At 40.0% G+C, this 18,425-nt stretch overlaps 1 protein-coding gene across 1 annotated transcript in view; it reads right to left on the bottom strand.

The window, feature by feature from the left end:
* bsna (bassoon presynaptic cytomatrix protein a) overlaps window positions 1-18,165 on the bottom strand; it is a 231,293-nt gene extending 213,128 nt beyond the window's left edge. Inside the window, 1 exon segment of the mRNA XM_055166407.1 lies at window positions 17,536-18,165. Coding sequence (XP_055022382.1) covers window positions 17,536-18,165 — 630 coding nt within the window.
* Window positions 18,166-18,425: the final 260 nt, after the last annotated feature.

Genomic DNA, 18,425 nt, shown 5'->3' with positions numbered 1-18,425 from the left:
TATGTCGTATTTACATTTGGCGTCAAGTTTTCATCACCTGACAAACTTGAGATTGAAGTGACAGTCAGCACACGTGCAGAGTTCTGTAGTGCAGTTAAAGACAACAATGGCTCAAGTTAAAGTACAAAAAGTTGACAGAGTGCCGAGTTTTCAAAGAACAGTGGAAAACCGATTATTTTTTTGTTCAGTGTTGGACCGTGCAGTTTGTCTGATCTGTAAAGAAAGTGTGGCAGTTTTCAAAAAATATAATCTACGTCGTCTGGGTCGTTCAATTCTGTTATACGACACTAAATGGGGGCGGGATTAAATAAATTTTCTTCTTCCCACTCCATTTTGGACACATTTTCTGTTGTGGTTAATTTCATTTCTATTACCATTTCACTAATGTTATATGTTCGATTGTATAAGAATGTAAATCTTTACTTGCCCAAAATATAAACAGAAAATTAAAAAAATAAATTCTGAGTGATAATGTGGACCTCGGAGAAAAAGTTTGGTGACCCCTGGTGTAAAGCTACAGTATTTACATTTAACAGTAAAAAAAAGTTCAGAAGTTTCAGTATTAATTTCTGTTGATGTAATAAAATACTAACTAATCCAGTATTTGGCAACATTACAAACCTTTACATATTGAACACATACTGAATCACTTTATTCAATGTATGTACTGTAAATACATACCATCTGAGCGGTTAATAATGGTAATCCGTTTAGCTCAGTGTGGCTCGGTGTGGCTCGCGGTCGGGATGGAGCAGCGGATGTACAGCTGTTATTGAATTAGCTCCTGATTAGCGCTGATAATAAGGATCATGTGGAGTTTAATCTGACACAGACTCAACACAGAAAAGTGTTTATGAACGGATTAGGCCTGAACACAGAACACGGCTCATGTGACGGCAAAACAAAAGGAAATTAATAACACACAGTTATGAAAGAGTTAATACTGTGTGTGTCTGTTACTTCTGTAGAGTATTACAAACTGAAAATATATGGAGTAGTAGTGGTTGTATTGGAAGAAGTAGTAGCTTAGCAGTAGTAGAAGCAGTAGTAGTACTAGTAGCGGTAGTAGTAATATTAGTGGTAGTTGTTGTGGTAGTAGTAGTAGTAGTAGTAATAGCTGTAGTAGCAGTAGTAACTGTAGTAGTAGCTGCAGTAGTAGTAGTGGTGGTAGTAGTAGTAGGATGAGTGGGACAGTAACTGTAGTAACTAGTAACTTTAGTAGTAGCTGCAGTAGTAGTAGTAGTAGTAGTAGTAGTAGTAGTAGTAGCAGCAGTAGCAGTAGTAGTAGTAGTAGTAGCAGCAGTAGTAGTCGTAGTAGAAATAGTAGTAGTAGTACGTAGTAGTACTAGTAGTACTAGTAGTAGTAGTAGTAGTAGTAGTAAGTAGTAGTAGTAGTAGTAGTAGTAGAAGTAGTAGTAGTAGTAGAAGTAGTAGTAGTACTAGTAGAAGTAGTAGTAGTAGTACTAGTAGAAGTAGTAGTAGTAGTAGTAGTAGTAGTAGTAGTAGTAGTAGTAGTAGTAGTAGTAGTAGTAGTAGTAGTAGTAGTAGTAGTAGTAGTAGTAGTAGTAGTAGTAGTAGTAGTAGTAGTAGTAGTAGTAGTAGTAGTAGTACTAGTAGTAAAAGTAGTAGTAGTAGTAGTAAGTAGTAGTAGTAGTAGTAGTAGTAGTAGTAGTAGTAGTAGAAGTAGTAGTAGTAGTAGTAGTCAGTAGTAGTAGTAGTAGTAGTAGTAGTAGTAGTAGTAGTAGTAGTAGTAGTAGTAGTAAGTAGTAGTAGTAGTAGTAGTAGTAGTAGTAGTAGTAGTAGTAGTAGAGTAGTAGCAGTAGCAGTAGTAGTAGTAGTAGTAGTAGTAGTAGTAGTAGTAAGTAGAAGTAGAAGTAGCAGTAGTAGCAGTAGCAGTAGTAGCAGAAGTAGTAGTAGTAGTAGTAGTAGTAGTAGTAGTAGTAGTAATAATATTAGCAGTAGAAGAAAATGGAGTAGTCGAGCAGCTGCAGTAGTAGTAGTAGTAGTAGTAGTAGTAGTAGTAGTAGCAGTAGTAGCAGTAGTAGTAGCAGTAGCAGTAGTTGCAGTAGTTGTAGTAGTAAAAATGCCTCAAACACAAATCACTCCCAAATACAACTTGAAAGCTTTGAAAAGTCAATTTTGCATAATAGTCCTGCTCTGCTTTAACAGTTTCTAGACAGTAAAAACCTTTACGATCACCTTTACGTCCACACAGTCGCTGCTTAAACATTCGTCCCACCTCAGTGAAACTCCATATTGTTTCTGGTGGAGTGGAGCGAGTTGTTTACCCGCTTAACAACATCGATTATCACAGAGTCACACACAAACAGCACAGGCCCACGATGTCCCAGAGAGAACGCACATCCATAATTCATAACAACAAGAACAATGCGTCGTCCATTAGAGACACAGGAGGAGATAAAGAGAGAGAGAAGGAGAGAAGGAGAGAAAGAGAGAAAGAGAGAAGAGAGAGAGAGAGAATGAGAGAGAATGAGAGAGAATGAAAGAGAGAGAATGAGAGAAGGTTTGTCAATAAAAGTCTATTTAAAGCAAACACACAATTAATGCAATGAGGACAATGACAAACAGACTTGCCCTGTACATATTAAAGGCACTGCACATGATTTTTACTGTTAAAAATGAAAAAAAAAAAAATATATATAATATATATATTATTATTATTATTATTATTATTATTATTATTATTTCAAACTGCAGTGGTCCAAAGTTTTTATAGTAGTAGTAGTAGTAGTAGTGGCAGTAGTAGTAGTAGTAGTAGTAGTAGCGGTAGTAGTAGTAGTAGTAGTAGTAGTAGCAGTAGCTGTAGTAGTAGTAGTAGTAGTAGTAGTTGGTAGTAGTAGTAATAGTAGCAGCAGTAGCAGTAGTAGTAGTAGTAGCAGTAATAGTTGGTAGTAGTATTACTAGTAGTAGCAGTAGTAGCAGTAGTAGTAGTAGTAGTAGTTGTAGTATCAGTAGTAGTAGTAGTAGCAGTAGTAGTAGTAGTAGTTGGTAGTAGTAGTAATAGTAGTAGTAGCAGTAGTAGTAGCAGTAGTAGTAGTAGTTGTAGTATCAGTAGTAGTAGTAGTAGCAGTAGTAGTAGTAGTAGTTGGTAGTAGTTGTAATAGTAGTAGCAGCAGTAGCAGTAGCAGTAGTAGTAGTAGTTGTAGTATCAGTAGTAGTAGTAGTAGCAGTAGTAGTAGTAGTAGTAGTAGTAGTAGTAGTAGTAGTAGTAGTAGTAGTAGTAGCAGTAGTAGTAGTAGTAGTAGTAGTTGGTAGTAGTAGTAATAGTAGTAGCAGCAGTAGTAGTAGCAGTAGTAGTAGCAGTAGTAGTTGTAGTATCAGTAGTAGTAGTTTAAAGTTTAGAAAAGTTACAGAATGCACCTTTAAGAAACAACCATTCAAACTACATTTGTACTATTTTCACCAAACTACCCTTAATTATAAACTCACTTAACATCCAAATACTCAAGTATAAACCCTGTACTTTTCCATCAGTGACTTGTGACAGTTGGACCATATTTTCTACTTGTTAAATATGTAAATAAATGCGTTTTGTAATCCCCCGGTCCCGTCTCCGGGTTTGTCGTACTTGACTGTGACTGTTTATCAGCCCTGTGGCCCTCTGGGAAATCCCACTCAATTCGTGTATTTAATTAACTGCAGCGTTTAGACCTGCTGCATGAATTACGTCCCTTCCAGACCACCGTACATTTCGCTGCGTCTACTCAAATGTGATTTACACGACCATCCAACTCCCCCTGTCAGTCCGCAGCTAATCGACAGCTTTCATATGATTGGATTGGTCTGAGCCGGAACGTAAAGTTTTATGAAATAAGAAGTAAAAAAGAAATAAAATACTCATCAAAGTGTCCGTATTATGCTATTTTCTTATCTGTTATCACGTTTTCTCATCAAAAGCGCACTCTGAGTTCTGTTTCATTTACATGTTTAACTCACAAATCAGTTCCACCTTGTGATGTCATGTGGGAATACAGGAAGTGCTCCACTGTGTTTTTGTTTTGTTACATTTTGATGAAATGAATATCCAACACATTAATAACAATAAAAAATAACTAAATAAACATAAGGCATAACCAAATATAAGACTAACACACATACAAAAAAACCAAAAGAAAACACAAAACACAACAACAACAAACAACAAAAAGAACAATAAATAGTACAGAGTTTCTCAATTCAGTGTTTGCATCTGTGTATTTACATTTTAGTAGCGGTTTCACTTCGTGGAAACTGTCTGACCTCGCAGCATTAGGATTCATTCGCTTGACGGTAGGCGGGTACTTTTTTATTTAACCAATCACTGCTATTTAGTCGTGACGTATGTAATGTGTCAAATCCCGTAGGAAGAAGGACAATAACGTCTTTCCCCTTAATAAAATTCAGCAAACATTCTCTTTGTTACGGCTTTAATTCCTCGATCTTGGGAATCGTTGCCAACACAGAATCTATGTCTTCGACTCCATGTACACTGAATCGAATCCGCATATCATGGTATCGGAAACGATGTGCGTCCAGACACGTCGTTTCTGTGTCCGCAATCCTTCCCTGTCCACACAGCTTTGAGCATATTTGTTTATGTTTTACAGAAACATAACTTAAAACCGAAAAAAAACAGCTCACTATTGTGCGCTAATGTGGTTCAGCTCCTTCTTCTAAAGGACATGACTCAGTGGATTATGTGTGTTCTTTCTGTGACAGAGGGATGTTCTGCTGATGGTGAGTCTGTTCTATGTTTCTGTCGTGTTGGAGATGGTTCATGTTAAACTTTTCAGAGATTATACGTCTGCAGGTCAAACACATAGACCATATATATGAATATATTCTAGCCTCTTAGCGTTTTGGCGGTGAATTAGCTACTTCGCGGTGCATAGACCTACATCAGCATTTTCAGCATTTTCAGGCATCCGCACGGTGCCGGACCAGATCTGTACTCAAATGAATTCGCGGGAGCTGGTGGGACCAGATCGTTCTGTCTCTGGAGCCGTTTTCAATCGGATTAGTGTGAACGAACACTGCATCAAAAATGATTCGAATACGGACTAGTGTGGATGGGGCCTTCGCTTTGTTTACTGATGTGCTGTACCACAAAAGGAACCCAGACAGGCATTTGAGTTTGACATCATGACTTCACCGCTCTTCGCTGATTGGTCGGTGCGCGATCTACAACTTCCGTGATTCTTGCAAACCGTCTAGTGTATTCTGATTCCTGACCTAGTCGCTGGAGAGAAATAAAATGAGTGGAAGCACTAGGTGGCGCCATTTACATATTTTCTGTTCCCTTTTTATTTTTTCAGCAATCCTCTGTGTTTTTAAACTCCACACACCTTCACTAGAATCATTTGGTTGATTTTAGCCCTGGAATTGCAAATCTCTCCAATGAGGTTCATTTGGTCTCCCGATAATTCATGTTATTAGGATCTTTTTTCAAACAGACCACTCACTCTTCTTCAGAGCAGTCAGGTGATCACTCTGACTCACTCTAGACTCAGACTCTTGAAGCCTGAAAAAAACTTTTAACATAAATTGCCAATCTCTATTAAACCAAAGGTATAATGTTAGCCAGGCTGGTGCCACCTAGTGCCTCCGCTCAATTTCATTTCTCTTCAGCGACTGGGTCAGGAATCGGAATACAATAGACAGTATCCTATAATATATATAATATTCAGTGTTGTCAACGATTCCCGAGATTGAGGATTTAAAGCCGGAATAAAGAGAATGTTTGGTGAATTTCATCAAGGGGAAAGACGTTATTGTACTTCTTCATACGGGATTTGGGAAAAGCTTAATGTACCAGTTAGACCCGTTAGCGCATTACACACGTGACGACCAAATAGCAGCGATTGGTTAAATAAAAAAGAAAAAAAAGTATAAAAAGTATAAGCCTACCGTCGAGTGAACGAATTCTAACACTGTGAGGTCAGACGGTTTGTACAAAGTGAAACGAAGTAAAATCAGCTGATGAATCAGGCTAGTGTAATGTAACTGTAAAGGTCACTTCATGACATCACAGGGTAGAACAGAGCATTTTGAGCTTGGGAGATGTAGACAGACTAATAATAAAGGGTTACTCAAACACGTGAATCAAACAAAACACAACTCTGGGTATGTTTTCAATGACTGTGTATGATAGTATAACATGACTTAAAGCTCACAAGGGTCAGTTTTGCGTCATATAAAACAGAACCTTTAAACAAGATCTTTATGCATCTAGCCCCATATTCTGCACTGACCTATACATAACCCAGATTCACCTGCACCTGCTCCTCCTCTTGAGTGTATTTAAAGCAAACAAACATCACATGGCTCCAGCCCCGGAGTGACTCACTGTGTCTGTCACTGCTGCATCAGGTTGTGACAAGACTAACCATGTGGCGCTAACACGTGAATCACAGCCAACACAGCCCCTTAATTACCCAATACAAGGTTTATTTAAAACAAGACGCTGCTCACTGTGAATGGACACCAGGAATAGCTCGGTTCTGGCAGGCAGAGCAGTAAAGGTGTGTCAGTGTGGATGAATGAGCAGGTGTGGGAAGCATGGTTGTACGTTTATTGTTGTCCTGAGAGCTGGGATGGGTTCAGAGAAAGCCGTTGACCTAATTATGATTAAAAAAAAAGAAAAAAAAGCACAGTTCTTGCTTGCATCAACAATTAGCAGGTGGGGGAGGTCTGCTGTGCTGAATTAGCAGAAATAGAAATAGATGAATAAAAAAATGAAAGGTCCTATATTACACAAAATGGATTCTTGTGAGCTTTAAAGGTTGTATAGAGGATTTTTTTTAAGGGAAGAGAAATACAGCGACAGTCCTTGTGCGCATTCAGAATTACTGTTGAAGTTTCCTGTCTAGAAGTAATTCAGCGACCGACGCGTCAGTTTTTAGACCCTTCGTCTGCTTCGGTCGCGCCATCGCTGGACGAGATCTCCAAGAATCACCTCAGTTTGTCTTTGCTCCTTTTCCTCTTCTCTTCTTCTTTCAGCGACCTCAAAAACGGACTTTCTTTTGCGGCGGATTCTCGTCCGCCGTCGCGACAAACTTTGTGCGAAATGCGACGAAGCGACAGTTCGAAAAAGCCTCTAAGAACCGCTGCATAAACCACGTAATCCCCGCGCTCCGACGAGTCAGTTATACTAGGGAGTTTGATTGACAACCTAACAGCCAATAGAAAATGAGGGAGCCTCGTTTTCTATTGGTTGATGTTTATCTGGCCTCAACACGTCCACAGTTTATAGATTTTCGTTCTTTTTTTTTTTGGTCATCATAATTACAAAGCTGCTGTGTCTCTGTAATGGTATTTTAATCTTTCACTGACAGTTTGAAACAAAAAAAAAATCCTCCATACAACCTTTAAGGCTTTAATTTAGTAAAACCTAGTGCCTCTGCTCATTTCATTTCTCTCCAGCAACTAGATCAGGAATCGGAATACACTAGACCAGGCATGTCCAAACTATGGCTCATGGGCCAAATGCGGCCCTCAGACAAATTTTTCTTGGCCCTCAGACTTCCAGGTGAATTGGCCCAAATTACCTTGCCTCAATTAAAAATACATTTTTTACTGCAAGTTTTTTGGAAATCTACCTTGATAAAGCTGATATTTAACATTTAGTGTGTGGTTTTAAGGATCTTATCATGAATAAAGACAGATGGATCATTCTAACGTGTTAAACATGCTCACATTTAAATTATTCACTGTATTGAGCACCAGTCTACGGCCCTCGATCGGCCCTCTGCTTTGCCTGTGTTTCGATATGTGGCCCTTGATGAAAAAAGTTTGGACACCCCTGCACTAGACGGTTCGCAAAAACCCCGGAAGTGCAAGATTGGACACCAGCCAATCAGCGAAGAGCCATAAATTCAATGTTGTCAACAATTCCCGAGATCAAGGATTTAAAGCCGGAATAAAGAGAATGTTTGGTGAATTTCATGAAGGGGGAAGAGTAAATGTCCTTCATCCTACGGGATTTGGGAAAAGTTTAATATACCAGTTAACCCCGTTAGCGACGCATTACACACGTGACGACCAAATAGCAAAGATTGGTTAAACGACATAAAGTACCCGCCTACTGTTGAGCGAACAAATTCAGTTTCTACGAAGTGAAACAAAGTAAAACCGGCTGAAATTATGCACATTTATTTTTATTTATTTATTTTGGGTAGATATTTACATTCTTATACAACGGAACTAGAGGTGTAACGATATCCAGGTCTCACGATACGATATCATCACGGTATGAACCTCACGGTACGATATTTATTGCGATATCGTGGGAAAGCTCACGATATAGATGTAGTGGGGAGGCTCACGATATTTACTGCAATATTTTGTGGAGGCTAACAAAACAACAGACATAAACCAGCACTGCAGAAGGAAGTATTGTTCTAATATTAAGACCCACTCTCTTTATAGTGTGACCAGACCATGTGTTTATATAACAGCTTGAATTTATGGGTATTTTGGCATCGCTTGAGACGTGTGTCCAGACTGTTCCGGAGTTTTCCACCACATAGAGACACACACAGACTTTTATGAGTACTTCAAACAATGGGCAACTTGAAATTTCTATACCCTCTAAAATGATAAGTTCTCTGTCACTTTGAACAAACTTTGACGATTATTTGGTCATAAACTGCTGCATGCTCTGAATAAAATGATTCTAGTGAAGGTGTATGGAGTTTAAAAACACAGTGGAGCACGTTCTGTATTACCACATGACATCACAAGGTGGAACAGAACAGAGTGTTTTCTGTTCGATAGAAGAACTCAGCCTAAATATGCAGGGTTCGTAGATCGGAAAATTGCGTAATATGGACCCTTAAATTGCATTTGTAATTTATCAAAAACACACTCTGAGTTATGTTTTGTTTCATTTAAACATTTAACTCACAAACTCTGCAGTTCATGTGGTATTGTTTTGTTTTGTTTAATGTTGATGAAATGAATATACAGCACATTAATAACAAAATAAATATAAGACATAACAAAATATGCCTGTTTACACGAGAAAGTTTGCGGGTTAAAATGACAAAATATTTTATCGGAAGTGCTTTTTGTTTAGATAGTGATGGTATTTTTGAGGCTTAAAAACACAAAAAATCTGAAACCACCAACCAAATACTTTAAGACTTTAAGATTACCAGAGTATAAATGAGAGTCACCGTTGGCGTTATTGGCACGATACTTTTGCAGTAAAAGCTTATGCAGTGTTAAGGTTAAAAATGCTTCTTTAAAGGGGTAATTTACCGTATTTTCCGGACTATTAGGCGCTCTGGATTATAAGACCCACTGTCATTAAATGGTCTATTTTCAAACTTTTTTCACAAATAAACCGCACCAGACTTGAAATGAAACACAACAGTTGGATGGTGAGTGGTTTTGTTTGTTTGTTTGTTCACGGTGACTCTGGGCTTTGTTCAGTTGTGGCGTGTAGGGAGGTGCTGTCTGGGATCGCTGGATTGTTGGCGTGTTCGCAGTGACTCAGTTGTTCAGTCGTGTCTAGAAGTGGCACATTGCACTCGTTTTTTCGGTTCGTTCCGTTCCTCGTCGGCGTGGAGTGATGAGTGTGTCTGTGGGTGTTTTTCGCTGTGCGGTCGCTGTCTGCTCCGTGTGTGTTTGCGGCTTTGTAGTTTACTGAAGTCGTGCTGGGACACCCGAGTGAATTCGTGTATGGGGCGCTCTGGATTGCGGGTGGCGCGGCCGTTTTTTTGATAAATAGAGTCTTAAGAGCTCGTCTAATAGCCCGGAAAATACGGTAATGTAAAATCTGCTTTTATGAAGTTTTAACCATGTCATAAACAGTGTCGGGAAGGTGACTTTTAAAATGTATTCCCCTACAGATTACAGATTACACACACCAAAATGTAGTTTGTAACGTAATCCATTAAATTACTTAAAGTGAGTAATGTAATCTGAATACTTTGGATTACTTGATATTGTCATGCTTTTTAGTTTAGTTCTGGTTTTAGTCCTGGTTTAGTCCTAGTTTAGTTCTAGTTTAGTCCTAGTTTAGTTCAAGTTTAGTCCTAGTTTAGTTCTAGTTTAATCCTAGTTTAGTTTTGGTTTTAGTCCTGGTTTAGTCCTAGTTTAGTCTTAGTTTAGTTCTGGTTTTAGTCCTGGTTTAGCCCTAGTTTAGTTCTAGTTTAGTCCTAGTTTAGTTTTGGTTTTAGTCCTGGTTTAGTCCTAGTTTAGTTCTGGTTTAGTCCTGGTTTAGTTCTAGTTTAGTTCTAGTTTAGTTTTGGTTTTAGTCCTTGTTTAGTCCTAGTTTAGTCCTAGTTTATTTCTGGTTTTAGTCCTGGTTTAGTCCTAGTTTACTTCTAGTTTAGCCCTAGTTTAGTTCTAGTTTAGTCCTAGTTTAGTTTTGGTTTTAGTCCTGGTTTAGTCCTAGTTTATTTCTGGTTTTAGTCCTGGTTTAGTCCTAGTTTACTTCTAGTTTAGTCCTAGTTTAGTTCTGGTTTTAGTCCTGGTTTAGTCCTAGTTTAGTCCTAGTTTAGTTCTGGTTTTAGTCCTGCTTTAGTCCTAGTTAGTTCTGGTTTTAGTCCTGGTTTAGTCCTACTTTAGTTCTAGTTTAGTCCTAGTTTAGTTCTAGTTTAGTCCTAATTTCGTCCTAGTTTAGTTTTGGTTTTAGTCCTGGTTTAGTTCTAGTTTAATCCTGGTTTAGTTCTGGTTTTAGTCCTGGTTTAGTCCTGGTTTAGTCCTGGTTTAGCCCAACATATGAAAACAGGAAAATACCACTGTGTAATCCATTTATTTCAACCAAGTAACTGTAATCCAATTACCACTCACTGAAACAGTAACTGTAACTGAATACACTTACTCATAATTTGTACTCTGATTACGTAACTTTGGTACATGTAATCTGTTACTCCCCAACGCTGGTCATAAGAGTGTTCCTTCAGAATTAATTAACTCAAAGTGTTTTTTTATTTTATTTGAGTAACCCTGTATTCTCCTTCATCCAAAAGTTTTCACCAGTTGTTCAGTAAATTCACTCTTCCTGTCACACATGTCGGGTTCAGAAATGTCACATAGTCATTTTCCAACAATAAAAACCTGTAAGTGAAAATCGGTTGCTTGTTGCCACAGTGAAATGCCACGATGAGGAGGGAGGCCGTTCAGCTTTGAACAGGAAGTCAATAGAGCAGTTTCTATTAAGCTGCTTAAGATCAATATTGCGGTTTACAATGAACAATAATGCAATAAAGGATCTACATATGTTACAGTTTAATCCCGAACATCCCCAAAAAGCACATCATCCTTCTTCACAACGCCATCTCAGTTAAATATAAAGGCTATAAAACATTGTAATCCCCTCTGAAACAATCACCTGCTCCATAATACACATAAAAATGAACCGATACTTTACCCTGGGGTGTGATGCTAACTGGAAGCACTACTCAGAAGCTCTATTAGGCTGCGTTCAGACTGCAGCCTGAAGTGACCCAAATCCGATTTTTTGGCTTCTATGTTCCTGTATCTGATCTTTTAATGACAGTCTGAACCACACAGATCCGATTTTTTCAAATGTGACCCAGGACACTTGGATATGTGCTCCTGAAACTGATACATATCTGATCTTTTGACATGCAACTTCAGTGTGAACGGATCAAAGTGCATTCATATCCACCTACACGTTATCAACAAGCCACAAACGTCACTATTCTGCGCTGAAGTCGCCGAAAATTGTTAATGAACTCTGTGTCACTGAAGCGAAGCACATCACCACTCACCACTCTTGGCTCCGTCTCCACATCCACACGTTCCTTTCAACGGACGTCGCTGCCGCTGTCCCACAAAACACCACGACCAAAAACCTCGTCCTTCTCCTTCTCAATCTCCTCCTTAAAACAAGTAAGTTGTTCATGTTCTGGCTCCGGTACGAGAGGAACTTTAAAATCTCCAGGTGCTCGATGCTCGCGTCCATGTTTGGACAACTTCCGTAAACACAGAACACGCTCGCTGCGGTTGACGTCGTCGTGTCTCCAGTGCACATGCGGGACACTTTTGGGCCGTTTAATGTTCACACTGGAGTCACATACAAGTCACATTTAATTGGAAATGTGAACGACCTCGAAAAAACATCGGATTTCACAAAAAAATCGGAATTGAGCGTTAAGCCCTGCAGTCTGAACGTAGCCTTAGACTTTAATCTGAGCTTTACTTTAACACAATCGGACCAGGAAGAGCTGACTTGGTTGGAACCCTCTCACGTTTTTGTTGAAAATCAAACTCTTAAACAGAACCGTGAATGCTCGTATCGATCTCAGGCTCCCGAAAATGTGTTCTTTAAATCCATTTTGTCACTTTTTTTTTTTCTAGAAAGTCTTAAAACTTTTTTGACAGCATTTGCAAATTGCGTGTTGTGTCTTTATGGAACAATCCACCATAGACATACACGTAGAACACCCCCAGCATGATGTTACTGCAAAGTTTCAATACCCAGTGACGGGAAGAACACCTTGAAAATATTTTTTTATTACATAATACTGAATTAAAACATATTCTGATTCATGGTCCAATCAGAGTACTGTATTCTGAGTTGTTTATAAATTACAGTGTTAAAATGTAATGTAGTATTAAAACCAGATTTATATTTGTTTCACCGTTTGTTTTTTCATTTCCTATCACTAACTGGAGAAAAAAACGAGACATACACAAACTATAAGAGCAGTGTTTTCTATTTTTCTCACTGATTCTGTGCAGTTTGAAGCCTAAATTGTGCGATCCAATAGTGCCGTGTATTCCTTTGATTTGATAAAAGTAACTGTAGAGCAGGGGTCTCCAACCTCTTTCCTCCGCTGAACTCCCTTTACAAAACGAAAATGTCAGAGAGCTACTAGTTTTAGCGGTTACAAGAAACTGAGTAAATATAAGAGTCACGGCCTTAGATGAGGTACAGTTAGACGCCTATAAAACATAAACCACAATCCATAAAAGTGTACAAAGTCTGACCTCAAAATGATTCATGCTTAATGGTAATAGACATTTAATTAAACAAATGTTGCTTATTCAATTCTTACATAACAATAGGCTCTATTCACGCTTACGTCAAAAACCAGGAAGTCGTTTGGAAACATGGGTGACAACTTTAACTTCTTAGGTTCTTTTTAAAGACAATGCAGTAAAGTGTGTTTACCTTGTTGACATGTTTCGGCTGCTGCTGCTGCATCTTCAGAACTGTCACCGGTGTTGGTGTGACGTGTCGTATATCAGCTGTTGTTACTTCCTGTAGGCGTGGTCAGACCTGATGGACCTGCAGGTCGCTCAGACTGACCACGCCTCCCGTCGTGTTCTCTGGAGGAGGGTGTCCCAGGTGTGTGAAAGGAGGAACGCTCCGTCATCACGGTTAATGCTGTCCGTGCCTCGTTTCCTGATTTCAATGTCCTCCTTGATCCAGCGTTTGAACTTGTTGTTTTCTGATCCAATGACCCGAGCCCCGTCCCGATCCATAATGTGGTTGTTCCTTTTACAGTGTCTGATATGGCGGATTTTAGGTTTTCCTGTTCTGCTTTGTCTTTTTGTGTTCTGGTGAGTCTCCCTGACGTTTCCTTCTCGCATTCCTTTTGGTGTTCCTTTTTTCGGATGTGAAATGCCCGGCCTGTTTCCCCTATGTATGATTTATTGCATGATTTGCATTGGATTTCGTAGATGGCGTTGCATTTTTGTTCTTGTGGGATTTTGTCCTTGGGATGTACGAGTAGTTGGCGGAGTTTTGTGTCTGGTTTTACTACAGTGTTTATGTTGTGTTTTTTCATGGCTCTGGATGGGTTCGGTTATGCCTCTGATGTTCGGTAGTGTGACTATGTTCTTGTGGTCCTGCTGCCCTGTGTTGCATTGTTGTGTTTTTTTCCGGGGTTTGTTGGTTTTATTGATAAGGGGGGGCCGCCGGGAGGCGTGGTCAGTCTGAGCGACCTGCAGGTCCATCAGGTCTGACCACGCCTACAGGAAGTAACAACAGCTGATATACGACACGTCAACACCAACACCGGGGACAGTTCTGAAGATGCAGCAGCAGCAGCCGAAACATGTCAACAAGGTAAATACACTTTACTGCATTGTCTTTAAAAAGAACCTAAGAAGTTAAAGTATATAAAAAGACATAATTAACATCATGGGCTTTATGGGTGACAACTTCCTCTATTTCCACTTCCCACTATTTTTGACTGACTTTTGCATCACTTTTTCATGACCTAAAGTGAATTTTCCATGACTTTACAGCACCTACACGTAGAACTGATCAGACTTTTAGGGCTGAATATGAAATGTTAACTCTTTCCTCTCACCTTATGGTTTGGTGTTATAGTTTTGGGGCGGCAGTAGAGCATTCGCCCAGTGATCTGAAGGTTGGCGGTTCGAATCCAGCTCTCCACATGAAAAAAACGTCACAGGTTGAGCGGTCAGATCCACTGACCCACAGGTTGGCGGGTGTGATTCCAGCTCCCACAGATGAATGCTGTTGTTGTGTCCTTGGGCAAGGCACTGAATGAACGTGAGTGTTTCCTTGTTGTAAAGAGCTTGAAGGTGGAAAAGCGCTATAGAAAAATGTGACCATTTAGTTTTTTAACACTCAAAATCCTGTCAGTGCATTTATTGTCGTCTCTTTTAAACAAAAGGCGCAGACGTTGGGAGATAATCATAATGGCCTAATGAGAACTTAACAGAACGCTGCAGTTGTGTGAAAGAGATACTAAAATTCCAAAACTGTTCCAGGCCTGGAAAATTACATGTTTAATTTCTATGACTTTTACATGTCCCCCATGTCCGTGGGAACCGTGGCAGTAGTAAGTCTGACAAAATAGAGATATGGTCCAGTCAGTGTTGGGGAGTAACAGATTACATGTACTAAAGCTACGTAATCAGAGTACAAATGATGAGTAACTGTATTCAGTTACAGTTACTGTTTCAGTGAGTGGTAATTGGATTACAGTTACTTTGTTGAAATAAATGGATTACACGGCGGTAATTTTCAGTTTTCACATTTTGGGCTAAACCAGGACTAAAACCAGGACTAAACCAGAACTAATCTAGGACTAAAACCAGGACTAAAACCAAAACTAAACTAGGACTAAACTAGAACTAAACTAGGACTAAACCAGGACTAAAACCAAAACTAAACATAGGACTAAACTAGAACTAAACTAGGACTAAACCAGGACTAAAAAAACTAAACTAAACTAAACTAGACTAAACTAGGACTAAAACCAAAACTAAACTAGGAACTAAACTAGAAACTAAACTAGGACTAAACCAGGACTAAAAAAAACTAAACTAGGACTAAACCAGGACTAAAACCAAAACTAAACAAGGACTAAACTAGAACTAAACTAGGACTAAACCAGGACTAAAACCAAAACTAAACTAGGACTAAAACCAAAACTAAACTAGGACTAAACCAGGACTAAAACCAAAACTAAACTAAACTAAACTAGGAACTAAACCAGGACTAAAACCAAAAACTAAAACTAGGACTAAACCAGGACTAAAACCAAAACTAAACTAGACTAAACTAGGACTAAACCAGGACTAAACTAGAAACTAAACTAGGACTAAACCAGGACTAAAACCAGAACTAAACTAGGACTAAACTAAAACTAAACTAGGACTAAACCAGGACTAAAACCAAAACTAAACTAGGACTAAACCAGAACTAAAACCAAAACTAAACTAGGACTAAACTAGAACTAAACTAGGACTAAACCAGGACTAAACTAGAACTAAACCAGGACTAAAACCAGAACTAAACTAGGACAAAACTAGAACTAAACTAGGACTAAACCAGGACTAAAACCAAAACTAAACTAGGACTAAACTAGGACTAAACTAGAACTAAACCAGGACTAAAACCAAAAAGAAACTCGGACTAAACTAAACTAAACTAGGACTAAACTAGAACTAAACTAAAAAGCATGACAATATCAAGTAATCCAAAGTATTCAGATTACGTTACTCACTTTAAGTAATTTACTGGATTATGTTACAAACTACATTTTGGTGTGTGTAATCTGTAATCTGTAGGGGATTACATTTTAAAAGTCACCTTCCCAACACTGGGTCCAGTTTTCTTCATCTACATGTCATTGTAATGTTCCAATATGTTCGGCTAATCAACAATTACAACCATACCTCAGGGTACAGAAGCTCCTGAGGTTTTTCCTGTAAACAATTACTTTTTTAAGGTAATTTCCTTTGGGGATCAATAAAGTTTGCCTAAGTCTAAGTTTTCATCATTTCCTCCCTGACGCAGAACTTCAAGATGATTCCAAACAGCACATACGTCTGCAGTCTTCATTTTACCCCTGATCAGATTTACTTCAGTGGATTTGATCACAGTCGGTCGGCGAGTCCAGTGTCGGGAAATACAGCGGAAGTTGTCATTGCGTATTTCCAAACGTCTTCCTGGCGTGAATAGAGCCTATACGTCTAATTCAGAAATCCCTTGGCGAGCTACTTGGACGGGGATGGAGAGCTACAGGCAGTGTGGGGAGTAACAGATTACATGTACCGGAGTTACGCAATTAGAGTACAGATTCTGAGTAACTGTATTCAGTTACAGTTACTGTTTCAGTGAGTGGTAATTGGATTACAGTTACTTTGTTGAAATAAATGGATTACACAGAGGTATTTTCCTGTTTTCACATTTTGGGCTATATCCCCTTTTTTTTTTTTTTTTTTTTTTTTCGGTAATTCCACTCATTGCCGGAAACTAAACCAGGTCTAAACTAGATCTAAACCAGGACTAAAACCAGGTCTAAACTAGATCTAAACCAGGTCTAAACTAGAACTAAATCAGGACTAAAACCAGGTCTAAACTAGATCTAAACCAGGTCTAAACTAGAACTAAACCAGGACTAAAACCAGGTCTAAACTAGATCTAAACCAGGTCTAAACTAGAACTAAACCAGGACTAAAACCAGGTCTAAACTAGATCTAAACCAGGACTAAAACCAGGTCTAAACTAGATCTAAACCAGGTCTAAACTAGAACTAAACCAGGACTAAAACCAGGTCTAAACTAGATCTAAACCAGGACTAAAACCAGGTCTAAACTAGATCTAAACCAGGTCTAAACTAGAACTAAACCAGGACTAAAACCAGGACTAAACCAGGACCAAACCAGGACTAAAACAGGACTAAACCATGCTGCGTGGACCGTGTCTCCTCCTCTTCTCTCTAATATTTTTCATTTGGTTCAGTAAAGTCTGGGCTTTTTATTTTCTTTTATCAGACAAAACATCTTATGTTACGATTTCCTTGTCTTTGCTTCTCTGCAGCAAATCAAGTAATCCAAAGTATTCAGATTACGTTACTCACTTTAAGTAACTTAATGGATTCCGTTACAAACTACATTTTGCAGTATGTAATCTGTAATCTGTAGGGGAACACATTTTAAAAGTCACCTTCCCGACACTGTACACAGGTTGGAGACCCCTGCTGTATTAGTATTCAGTAAATGTGTTCTCTGTACAGTCAGTTACTTAACAATGTCAATATCAGTTTGAAATAGTTTGATTTCTTCTCTTACCTCAGTGAGATGTGGGTTGGGGTTGAATCCGCACTGGTTGCACACTGTGGCCTTACACTGGGTGCAGGTGTTGTAGTTGGGCACAGCCGGCGGGTTCGACAGCTCCGTGGTGGTGCAGACGGGGCAAAGCTTACTGCTGGGCATGGGCGCAATCTGGGGCAACGGGGCGTACGGCGAGGTGGGCGTCAACCCGCGATCTGGGGACACCGACGGAGACCGGCCCGTCCTCGACCCGCCCCCCGACCCGCTGAAGTCCACCTGGAGGTTGCGGCGGGAGGCGTGCTGTCCTTGGTTTTGGTTCTGCCCGCCGTGGACGCCCCCGGGGCCCTGACCCATGTGCTGCTGCGCCTGGGACATGGGGGCGGGGCTGGACTGCATGTGCCGGGGCGAGCCGGGGCTGTCGTGGGCGGCCAGGCGGTACGGTTCTCCTGCGCGAGAGCCGACGCCCCCGGTCATACCCATCCCGGCGCCCATGCCTCCTGTGCCCATGCCTCCCCCGTACCCGCCCATACCCCCACCCATATTACCCCCACCCATGCCGCCCATACCCCCACCCATATTACCCCCACCCATACCACCTCCCATGCCACCACCCATTCCACTCATACCCCCTCCCATGCCACCACCCATTCCACCCATGCCCCCGCCCATGCCACCACCCATCCCTCCTCCCATCATTCCGGAGCCAGTCATTCCTCCCATCCCTCCTCCTCCTCCTCCTCCAGGTTTGGGGCTGCCCATTTGACCCATCGGACCCCTGCAAGACACAAAAACAGAAGAAAGACAAGAGAGGACAGTTTGTTAGAGACCATTTCCAATTAAATGTGACTCATACGTGATCTCCAGTGTGAACTTTAAACCCCCATGACACGACGACGTCACACACAGCG

The sequence above is a fragment of the Boleophthalmus pectinirostris genome, unplaced genomic scaffold, assembly GCF_026225935.1.
Source record: "Boleophthalmus pectinirostris isolate CB_2022bp ecotype Guang Dong unplaced genomic scaffold, ASM2622593v1 HiC_scaffold_8, whole genome shotgun sequence".
Taxonomy (NCBI): domain Eukaryota; kingdom Metazoa; phylum Chordata; class Actinopteri; order Gobiiformes; family Gobiidae; genus Boleophthalmus; species Boleophthalmus pectinirostris.
Note: the sequence above shows the minus strand (reverse complement) of the source record. Positions and strands in the feature narration are given on the sequence as shown.